This window comes from Platalea leucorodia (assembly GCF_965183815.1).
Source record: "Platalea leucorodia genome assembly, chromosome: 5".
Taxonomy (NCBI): Eukaryota; Metazoa; Chordata; class Aves; order Pelecaniformes; family Threskiornithidae; genus Platalea; species Platalea leucorodia.
Window position 1 is genome coordinate 16318197 of NC_138827.1, and position 11444 is coordinate 16329640.

General features: G+C 48.3%; 1 protein-coding gene across 2 annotated transcripts; it reads right to left on the reverse strand.

Annotated features, from left to right (window-relative positions):
- Positions 1-7067: 7067 nt before the first annotated feature.
- B9D1 (B9 domain containing 1) lies at positions 7068-11444 on the reverse strand. 2 transcript variants are annotated; one of them, XM_082313217.1, is made up of 7 exons: positions 11363-11444; positions 10964-11032; positions 10740-10851; positions 10574-10670; positions 10040-10102; positions 8810-8877; positions 7068-8620 (listed from the first exon to the last, which is right to left on the reverse strand). In XM_082313217.1, exons 1-7 carry the CDS (start codon positions 11426-11428, stop codon positions 8475-8477), a joined length of 621 nt encoding a protein of 206 aa, XP_082169343.1. In that variant the 5' UTR covers positions 11429-11444; the 3' UTR covers positions 7068-8474. The 2 variants fall into 2 exon arrangements, with proteins under 2 accessions (XP_082169343.1, XP_082169342.1); XM_082313216.1 differs by having other exon boundaries at positions 10574-10851.

Genomic DNA, 11444 nt, shown 5'->3' on the forward strand with positions numbered 1-11444 from the left:
CCTTACTAACTCAATAAAAATGAAGACTTGTGTTGCAGGTGACTGAATTGCTTCTTTAAACCACATTACCCTTTAAACAGCACTTCTGGAGAGATGACCAAGTACTGTCTCGCGGAGGCTTCCATATTTGTGTGGAATAAATAAAAAAGCAGTCTGGGGAAGGCGTGATTTTTAAAGCCATCACTCATGGAATAAGGGTTGGGGAACTGTGAGAAAACTGACTTTGGGGCTCCTTGCTTCCCGTTTTTGCGGTAGTGCAGTCTCGCCCTTCCTGCAGCATTGGCTGTGCCTCATCGATGGGGTAGCAGTGAGCCTGCCTCCTGATGAGAAGTGATTTCAGCTTCTAATTCTGGATGGTTTAAATTGAAGGGTACTTCATTAGCAGGCTATTTCAAGAGCTACCTCTCCAGAGCCCCTCCAGGTTTCCTGTAGTTACGGTTTGCTGCCAATCAGACTGATCACTAATCAAATACTTAATTTCTTAATGCTGAAACTGCAGTGGTGCTAGGGGCCTGACTATCAGAAAGGCGGCTGTGGGGGAAAAAGGCGTCTGTTTTGGTTTCACATCTGTGGTACGGAGCTGGCTGGGGGTGTTGTGCAAACCCTCTGCCCCAGTAGCGCTCTGGTTTCCCTGGAGAATGAGGCCGCCTCTGGTCAGGTCTTTTGATTAATTTTGCTTCTGTGTTTGGGCCGGTAAGGAAAACAGAAAAACCTCCTTTGCCCGGGGTGGCAGCCCAGGTACCTGTTGCTTTTTGTTCCTCTCATTTTTACAGAAGGATGCTTTCTGCTCCTGTGCAGGAGGGCTCTTCTGTGCATTTGTGTTTATTGCTTCTCTGGCCGATCTTTCTTTTTCTGTGGGATCAGTACGTCTTCACTACTTTACTCGGACCTCTTGAAATTGCACGTTTTAAAATAAAGCTGCTCGCTGCAGGAAAGATTTAAGAAGGGCTCAAAGTGGCAACTTTTGTGATGACTCTGTAATACTCTTCAAAAGGAGCTGAGCGCTGCAGGCTGTTGCAGGCGGAGGGGGTGCTGGAGGGAGTCTGAGCTGATAACGCCTGTTGTGAGAGAGATCTGGCTGCGGCCGAGCCTTCCTCTGACCTTGGGCAAGCTGCGCTCCCCCTGTCCCGGGTTTCCTCTTCCTCTTCTCTGAAGTGAGGTGGTATTTGCCCGCTTTTGCGGAGGAAGAGGGCCATCTGGATAAAGTATTATCTAGAGGCTTGCCCTCATCCGCACCGGTGTTGCCAAAGTATTTTTGCTGAATGCGTACATTGCTGTTACCTCTTGTTTGTGCTGGGCCGAGTGGTGCAACTGCTCTTCCGCTCCTTTTCATCGAACTGTGAGAAAATGGTTTGGGCAGGCTCATGCTATGGCTTTGGCAAGACTTCTGCAACTGCCTGCAATCTACGTTTCAGAGAACCAACATGATTTATACAGCCCCTCACATTAAAAACTTCTGGCTTTTTAAAGGTAGCTGTCGTCTGCCTTCCAGGTAGTCTCCTCGCCGTCTTCTGAGTTGGGATGCAAATAAACACTGGTTTTGTAAAGACAGAAGTTTGGGAGCTCAGGATTATAAGTGGCGAAGAGCCAGGGTTGTACATGGTGGTAGCAGTCCTGTCTCTTCGTGTTTTGCTGTCGATCCATTGTACTCTGTAATTGTTGAAGATTTGGGGTTTCAATGAGTGGAAGTTCCCTTTGGTGCTTCAGGCATCCCTGCCAATTACCCATCAGGGTGGTTAATTGGCAGCAGTCTGCTGATCAATAGGGGATTGGCATCCTACCAGAACACAACCCAGCGGTTTGCAGAGGTTGAAATAGTAAACTATGAATGGGGGAGCAGGAAGATACCTTGGGGGGAGACAGCACATCCTCTGGCTTCGCTGGGGGGAGCCCGGAGCTGTACCAAACCCGGAGTGAGTAGTGGGACCCTTGGATATTTGGTAAATATATCTTTGAAGAGATTAGGGGAAAATCTATCCTTTGCCTAGTGGCTGTTTAACATGGGATGGGGCAGGGAGGTGGTGCAAACTTTATTCATAAATAAACTGGTGACCAGCAGAATTGTTTGTTAGCTGTGACATGCATTGAAACTGGACGAAAATGCTGTTGAAGGGCAAAATATTTTTTAAAGCATCTTCATGGCCACCAGACAGCTGCTGTGTGCAGAGCACAGGTACTCGTAACACACCCATGTGTGGAGGGATGAAGGTGGCCTGTGCTGCTAGGTGTGGATGAAATGCTGGGGTGGAAGGAGCAGGTATTAAAAAAAAATCATCTGTGGCTGCTCAGCAAACCCTTATAAAAGCAGCCTGGACACATTACCTTATCTGTTCTCAACACTTGTGCTGCTAGTTCAGTAACTGTGTTCCCATTCTCAGGTGAAAGAAAATCGATGACATTTCAAATAGCTGGAGTAAAGCAGTAGTAAAGGTGGAGTTTGTCTTCTTAGCTCCTTGCCTGCTGCTGCCTGACATGAACTCTCATTGGGACATCAGTGCTGCCAGCTTTGCCGTTTGAAAGCTTAAATATGCTCTGGGAGAACCTCACAAGCAGGTACGGCATCGTAGTTTTAAGCCCTGTTTAAACACTGCATGCTGGAGCTGCTGTCGATCGGATCAGAGCTCAGTCCAGCCCAGGGTCCTGTTGCTGGCAGCAGAGACCTTCCTGGAGCAAAGATGTTGCGTTCAGTGGTCACCGATATGGCTGCCTAACAGCTCCTCTGTGAAACTGCTTACGCTCCTGGCCTCCCTGATGGCCCGTGGCATCGCACCGCGCGGCTGAACTAGGCAGGGGCTGGAGGAGAACTTCACGCCCGACTGCTGGAGCAGATGGAGGCGAGGGCTGAGCGGCCTCCGCGGGATGCTGACTCAGCGTGGACTTGTCCCACCAGCTGTGCTGTCACTAACCCACAGGGGGTTCCCCGTAACGCTGTGGCTGAACCACCTCTAGTAATTTCTAAGACGGAAAATCATTAAGCACCTTCCTTGGGCCCCACCGGGGTGGGAACATGGAACCTATGACAATCAGGCAATGGGGTCCATGTTCTTCTTGAACAGCTTTTTGGCCAGGGAACGAAATTCAGTGGTTTAATCAAGCTGAAGGGAGGCAGTTCTGCCTTGGTGTAACAGCACATATGGCCTAGGAGACCGTGGGCTGGCTGGGGTTGTGTTGGGTAACGGCAGTGGGTTTTTTTTGCCTTTTTAATGTCTTCATTAGCAAGTCTGGCACTAAATGTAGTGATATTCTCTGAGGTGAATTTGGGTACTTAAATATCTTGGCCTGAACAGACGTATAAAAATAGAAGCCTACAGCAGTTAGATGCTTCTGATGATCTCTCTGAAGGATGAGACTGAATCACTTGCATCCTGCCATGAAAGCGGGTTGAGCTGCACCCTTGCTTCTCTGCAGCCTCCCTCCTGGGGGCTCAGGCCTGGTTTCAGTGGCCAAAGGATGGTTTCTAACAGGATTTGTGCCCTGAGGATGGCCAATCCGTTGTCTCAAGCCTAGCCTTCGTAACCCACTGTCCTTCTGTTCCCCAGCCTCTGCTGCGCTGCAGTGGAGGGTGCTGGGTGCTCTCTGCAGGCTGGCAGGAACTGCGGTTTTGTGGTGGTGTGTTGTTTTTTTTTTCCTGTGCTCCAAATGTGGAGGTTGTTTCTGCATTTGCAAACACCCATCAGTGCCTCAGCTCTTGGGGTTTGAGCTCACCCATGTTTGCTTCCCAGGGGACTCCCCAGCCGGTGGGAAAAGCCTCGGGGATCGCCTGTGCAGAGTGCACCCTGTGGACGAACAGCGAGAGGAGGAAAGGGAACAAGTGCTGAGCATCCCTTGGAGGGGTGCAGGCCGGGTGGCCTTTGCTCAGCTCTTCGCCGTGTTCCTGCGTGGGGTTTGCGTGGCCTGGACGACGTTCAGAATTGCTGTTTTGTTTATGTGCCTGGACCCAGCTGGGCTGGGTGGTGGGTGCAGGAGGTTCGTGGTGCTCTCATGGGGGACTCGGTTCCTTGAGCATGTGCGAGGGGCACCCTGGAGATGTCCTGCGTGGGCTCTGCTGCAGCCACCCGCTTGTCTGGCGCTGCCAGACTAAAGAGAAGAGGCCCAGGGGGAGGTGGTTCTTGCTGGTGCTCTTGGACACTGGTGGTGCCTGGGCGGTCGCAGACACAGGCTCCACACTGCAGCGGCGGGTGCAAGCCCAGCTCTGTCACCGCTGATGCTGTTCATTCTGTGTAACTCCCATCTCCCGCCCCAGCTGTCCTGTCCTCCCGTCACCCCCCGGACCAGTCTCCAGGACTGCAGATCCAGGGTGTTTAGCCCCGCCGTCTCCCCAGGCAGCGGGTGCTGGCGTGATGCTCCGGTGACCTTGGCACAAACGGGTCCTCCTGGGGCTGGTTTGCAATGGGCGGAAACGCTGCCAGTGACAAGCCCAGGTAGAGCTGGAGCTGGAGCTCCAATTTTCTTTAAATCTGGCTCTACTGAGCTGCTGTGGTTTTGTGTTTTTATTTTGCCTCTTTTTTTTTTTTTTTTTTTCCCTTTCCTTTGGAGTATTTCACAGGCGGCTCCTGCTCCTAAACTGACACTGCTGCTGGGGAGCAGTTGCTGTCAGCTTTAATCCATCTGCGAGACTCTCATTTTCAGGAGATAACTTCTAGCTGCTGCAATACTGCTGTTGTAAAATAGCCTTGCTAGCCTCAGGGCAAAGACAGTTTCCCAAGCGCTCGCTGATGCACAGATTTCTGGCTCAGTCCCGCTCCCTGCGAGGCAGCTCAGGCGGCTCGTGGCTCTGGGAGGTGTTTGCCCTGTGCTCTCGGGGCAAGGGGCAGCAGCAGGGCAGCCGGCACCATTGCATTGAGCAATTTTCCACGTAGGAACAGGAAAAACTTGGGTGTCCTTCAGGCAATCTTGTTAGCTAATTGTTATTAGCAACCTCCAACATCTCCCTAAAGGTTGAAAACTGCCACGAGAGGGCAGGAGCTGATGCTGCTGTTTCTAGTTTTGGTAGAAAGGGCTACAAATATCAGATCCCAGAGGCTATCCAAATGATTTTTCCTTTTTCTGGCGGGTTTGATTCCCAAGCTGCTGTTCAGTTCGTGTCCTTGGCTGTCTCCCTCCCAGGGTGGCTTCTACGGTGATGGCGGGAAAACTCTGCTGTGAAGTGAGCACGGTCCTGCTGGGCAGCTCTCTCCAGAGCTCCTCCAGGCCGCCCCAGCAGCGGAGGGCTTCTGCAAAGTCCTCAGCTGTCTCACAGGCTTCATTCCCCTCTAACCGTCTCACTCTGTTTTGATGGTCGGCGTTGGGACACATGTTCTGAATCAAGATTTTTTTTTTTTTTTTTCCCCTGCCCATCTTGAATTAGGAGGTTAATGGCCAATTTCACTGTCTGGGAGAGACTTGAGCGTAACAGAACAGGAGCTGCAGCGCCAGCTGACAGCCTCGCGCTGCCATCTGTGCTACAAGGGGTTGGGAACTTCAGTCCAGTTTTGAATAAAAGGGAGAATGATTAGCTAGTAAATGAGCAGGGTGGTTACAGCTGCCCGGAGAGTGGGCGAAAGGAAATTACTTTGAGCCTCCACTACAGCAAGGCTGGGTTTTTCTGGGTTTTGGCTGTTCTTAAACCGTGGGTTCTTTTAACCTTTAACACTAACTGCGACGAACACTTACGGATCATAAATCTCTTCCTTGTTAATGTCACCCGCTCTCGGCAGCACAGCGTCGTGTCTCTCTCTGCTCCTCTGTCCCGAGAGCAGCGATTCTCTCCAGGGTGAAACAGCTGCAAAGGCTCTGCCACGCCTGAGTACCAAAGGCTTAAACTAGAGACAGTTTTCCAGAAAATTATAAAGACAGCAGCAAGCCTGTCTCTGGGAGAAGAGCGTGTTTATGAGAGAGATCAACAGTTGCCTCTCGGCACAAAGGAACGGTGTTGAACTCGGGGAAACACTGAAAACATCGCCCCACGCGCGCCCTTGTGTAAGGAGCAAACTGTGTCGGACCGAAAAGCTCTTGCAGTGAGGCGCTCGCAAGCTGAACACATTAAGGCCTTGAAGAAGGTATGTGAGGTTCTTAACGAACGTGCTCGGGACACTGAGGAGTCAAAAAAAAAAGAAACAAAACAAACCCAAACCAACCCAAAAAACCCCAACCAAACCCACAGATGACAGGTAAAAAGCCCTAATAATGCAGGTAGCAGTGTGAGATCTGCTTAAAGGGTCACATATCTTAAATCACAGTTTTATGGAGTTTGGGATTTTTTTTTTTTTTTTAAGCCCTTGCTTTTTACTGTTTTCTTTTAACCTTCCTTCTGAGGGTCCCTGCAGCTCGGCTGTGGAGTGAAGCTGCGCGAACGCACGCGTTGGTTCGGATCGGTCTCGATGTGGTGAGCATCCAACTGCTCATTTGAAACGGGAGCAATTCAGGAGATGGGTCGTAGCACCACGCTGCAAAGCCGTGGGTGAAAGAATTCACCGCGCCCCTGTGGGCACAAAGTTTGGACTTTATCTGGGTTTAACAGTTTCTTATGACTAGAAACTCTGTTGTGCAGTTTTGCTCTAATTGGAGTGGGGGCAGGTAACTGTGCTCAAGGGGAAAAAAAGATATTGAAGTGGTAGTAGGTTTAATGTTTGCCTTTCAAGTATTTCAAACACAGATATTTATCCTGCTACTGTAGCTAACTGCTTCCCAAATACTTTTGAAAAGGAAACAAAATTCCTTGCATCTCCTCTGAGCCAACAGGAAATACTTATTAATTTGGATTCCAATGTGACTCAGTTCAGAGATGACAACAACAGTTGCCAAAACAACTGGTGGAGGAGCTTTCTGGAAGTGTAAAACCAACAAAAACAAGATAGGAAAAAAGTAAGAGATGAAAAATCATCTGTAACCATGTTTGGAAAAGTATTTATACATAGTATAGAAGATGCTAATGCTCACAGCAAAATTACAGTGATCACGTTATCTTTTCAGAAATTATATTTATTCAATCATACTGCTCAGCATGAAATAATAACTGTCTCTAACAGGACGCTTTATTTGATACGCGTCCTGGAGGCTCTGCAGCTCAACACTGTGTGTTTATTACTTCTATTGCTACAGTTTCAGGGTCTTGGTAGTTCACTTATAGGGTGGTATGGTGTTAAGTCACTCTCACAGTTGTCCCTCGGTATTTGCAGTCAAACACAAGAGATTACATGCCCGAATTTAAATATGAAAATGACGAAGCAATTAGTCATTTCATTGTAGCATATACTTTTTTCTCTTTTGTACCTGTAAGAATAGAAGGACTTAAACATCCATTCTGATGCAAACAAATAAAACCCCTGGCAGTAGGAAGACAAACAAATACATTTAGACAATTGGGTTTATTCAGCCTAAAACCTGAGTATAGCAGACCTGAGCATCACTATGGTGCTTTTTCACTGCCTGCCTTTTGATAAGAAAAGCAGCTAAGGAAAGCCATGGTGCATTATACAGGTGATGCACAGGCGGGAGGGACCTCCTGAAGGGAGGAGAAGGTCCCTTCTGCTACTCCCCACCCTCCTGTGCAGCCCAGCGCCTCTGGTACCTGATCTGGAGCTAAATGCTGCTCGTGACTGCACGCATAGCCGGCTCGCCGAGACTCTACTTTCTTTGCAGAACCTTCTCTAAAGTTTATTTTTTTAGTCAGTGTCTGCACTTAAAATGCAATTTGTGCTACCAGAAGTTAAAACCACGCAGCAAGGATATGTTTAACACCACGGTTTCTCTAACTCCTCGAAATTAAACTGCTGCCTTTTTTTTTTTTCTTCCTGAAGCTCGATGCAGAAATAAAATCTGGAAAGGAAAGAGTCATCTTGTTCTAAATGCAAAAGCGCAGGTTCCTTCACTGAAAAATGTCGAAAGGTTTGTTTCTACCGTGCATGAGCTATTTTAATTAGTTGCACAAACTCTACAGGACTGTGTGGGATTATAAAGACAACTGCGCTTGCTTTTGCAGAGGGAAGCACATAGCACAGAGAAGTGCGTGTGCATTTCACTGGAACGTTTCCATATTCCCTCCTTTTTGCAAGGTGCAATAATTTCAATTTCCCATTTCTACCAAAAAACCCACTAGTTAAAAGAACTGGGTTTGCAATGATGTTTTAAACACAGGAAAACTGCTACAACTATAAACTTTCCTATTTTTTTAAGTATATAAAGAGTGTAAAAAAGGCTGTTATAAAAAATATTTTGTTACAGGTCTTATTTTGAGACAGTCTGCTATTACTCATAAAAATGCTAAATATTATCTGATGACATGAATTTATATAATACTTCAACCTGTATGCTTACTGAAAGGATTGCACTTAGGCAATTATTCCAAAGCCTGATGGGCTTGTGTTTCTTTTGGAATGAATAACCGTCTCAAGTGAAATTTTCTCAGTTTAGTCAGATACTCATTTCCCTTTGGCCACAAAAAGCCCCAAAGTGCTTAACTTCTCTGTGAGCCTTGGAGCATCTCATGCCTGAGTTCAATACTTATGAATCCCGTCTGTAACAGGCACCAGAGAAGGGTTCTGCATGTCGCTCGGGCTCACGTCATAGCCCAACTTCTTCATGTCTTTGGTCACTACGTTGAAGGAAATGGTCACAAAGCCTTGAGACCGCACCCTCGTTACTAGAAGAAAGAAGACGCAAATAAAACTGGTTAAGAGAGGTTTTTGAATAGTTGTTGAACTCCTCACATATCCAGGTCGGACTCTTCTCAGCAAGAACAACTAGTCTTTTTTTATCAACAGAAGATGGATGGCCACGCTGTGGCCTGCTGCTGTGCAAGGGTTACAGGCGGGAGCTCCCAGCGACTTACCTTCCCTTCCTTCTCCCTGTGCTACCACTTTGGGGTCAGTAAATTCTGGACGTCTCCCTGTGAACCAACTTGGAGAAGAAAATAATTAATTGGATACATTCACTAGTGTTTAGATTTGATACAGTTCATTATATACTTGTTAAAAAAATAAAGGGGAGGGGGGTTAATGAGACTCCCAGCTTTTGTTTGCAGGAGAGTTTTGAAGACTAATTTGCTTTATTACTGATCTGCTTTGATCAAAGATAAGTTTTGTCTCTCTAAGGAAAAAAACTAAACCAATTTCCTCCACAGTATGTTAAATCCAAGTTATTTCTGGGCTAGACAGAATCTTTCTATGGTAAAGATGTTTTTGAAACTGATTCAACTCTTGATTACCCAGTGTAACAGAGAGGCTTGGATACTTTGAATACATCAGAGGTGCACATAATACAAAAGTATACAAATTAGAGTGTAGATTCTACAAAAAGGGGTATCATAAAGAGGAAAAAAGTAAATCAGTTGAATCCTGAGCGTCGGGCACAGAGATTCCCCCAGACTCTGACCCAAAGCGCTCAAGTACCACAAGGCTGGCTCTGCGCAAGGGTCGGCTCTGTTGGTACAGGCAACCCACAACTGAACAGTCGGCTTACAGATCATTCAGACTGTACTTAAACAATACAATGGAAGGAAAAAAAAATACCCTCAGTTGCTGTGTATAGACTTCTACTTCGGGAGGGATGTGTGTGTGTAAACAAGACAAAGGTTACAGCAAATGCATTCCAGGTGGAAGAAAAGGTAGAACTGGGAATTAGTTTTCTGCCTTTGCCTTCTGGGTTGCTCTTAATGTGGCTGTCCTTCAAGAAAAGTCCCTAGCTGCAGTAAGATTTAGGGACGGACTGCAGCACACCTCCTTAGAGTCCAGTGACAACTAAACTGCTCAGTAAAATTAGTCTAAGTAGCGCCTCTGCAAGTCGGGTCACTGACATCGGTTCTTTTTCAAACCAAGCATTCAAATGTGAGGGTGAAAAAAAGATGAGTTAGCATTACTGCAGGCAGGTAGTTAACATGTTTTAAGAAAGCTCTTCAAAAGACCTAGACACCTAAAAACATGATTTTACCTACAAAACTCAAAAACTATCTGGTTACAATACAAAGTCTTCACACGCATGCACCAGTGAGTAGCTGGATATACCTTTGTGACTAAGAGCAAGGAGGACTTAAAAAAAAAAAAAAAAAGTCTTTAATTATTACCTTGTAAACTTCTGCAGCCTAGATGTGGACTCTGGAACAAACATAGCGATGGTTCTTGTATGCCTAAAGCAAACATGAGACTCACAGAACTTAAGAAATGAACCAAACAGCACTGGCAAGGCTTCTTATATTTATAAAGGTACCAGAATTTCAGACACATCGGACCACTGAACATCTCAAAGTATAATACTCTCCCTTCCACGAAGAAAGGGTTTGTTTGCATAGGAAGAGCGTATCTTCCTCCATTTCCAGCGGTGGGAATGAAACCTCAGCCTGTGCTGAGAGCGATGGGGGAGAGGTAACGTACTGCGCTTCATACTTGGGCTTTCCACATGCCAGTTTTGACTTTACAGTTGTCTACAGGATTACCAAAAATTATTTGATAACCAGGGGCTGCTGCTAGAAAATCCACGCTCTTTGTACCAAATGGACAAGACATGATAAGGAAATATGGGAACGTTTTTGTTTCTGAGACAACATAATAACTGGAAAAAATTCTCCATTTTGTTCCTGAAAGACAGGCTGTCACCTCACCTTCCGGGTGTGAAGGGAACATGAACAGCTCCATAACCTCTGACCACATCGTTTCCAAAAAAGTCAGGTCCGTAGACGCTCACTACGATCTGCGGCCCTGCAAATGAAGCGTGTGTGAGAAGGGTGCCTGGTCTGCGAGCTGGATCCCACCTCCCCCAGCACTCACAGCCGGACGGGTTGGTGCTCTTGAAGGTAATGTCGATGGGGAAGTTCCAGACGAGCGTGGTGGGCGCAACGTCGCTCTTGGAGGTGATCTGGGAGATGCCCTCCTCCAGGCCCTGAGGGGAGAATGTGGCGTGAGCCAGGGGCCTGTGCTAAGCCCAGTTCACGCACGCTGCCGGTGGGCCTGGCAGGCAGGCTGGCTTTCAGGGGAGCACAATGGGGCCTTACCGCTGTGGGAACCCAGTCTTGGCCGTAGACGAAGCAGAACTTGCAGTAGAGGTCGTCAAAGCCGGGGAACTGTGGGAGGGAGAGGCTGTGTTGGTGGGGAGTTACTGGGACTGAGGGCCAGCCCAAGCCACCGGGCTGAGGGCAGCCGGCACCGCCATGACTAGGAGCCGGCCCGCGTTGCTCGGGCCGGGGCTGAGGCCGGGCTGGGTCAGTTGGATGCCGTTACTGGCACCCGGGCGGTGACGGGGCTGCGTTACGGGACCGAGGACCGAAGCAAGGCCGCGCTACCGGTGCCGCGCTGCTGAGGCCGGGGCCGGGCTGTGTCGCGGGGGACCGGGCTCCTCGCCCCTCCGGAGGCCGGCAGGGCCCCCCCACCCCCGCCGGTCGCGGCCCGCTCACCTGCCCGCTCTCGATCTGCCCGTTGACCGCCAGCAGAAAGACGCTGGGGCTGCCGGCGGCCGCCATGGCGCCGGGCGCGGCC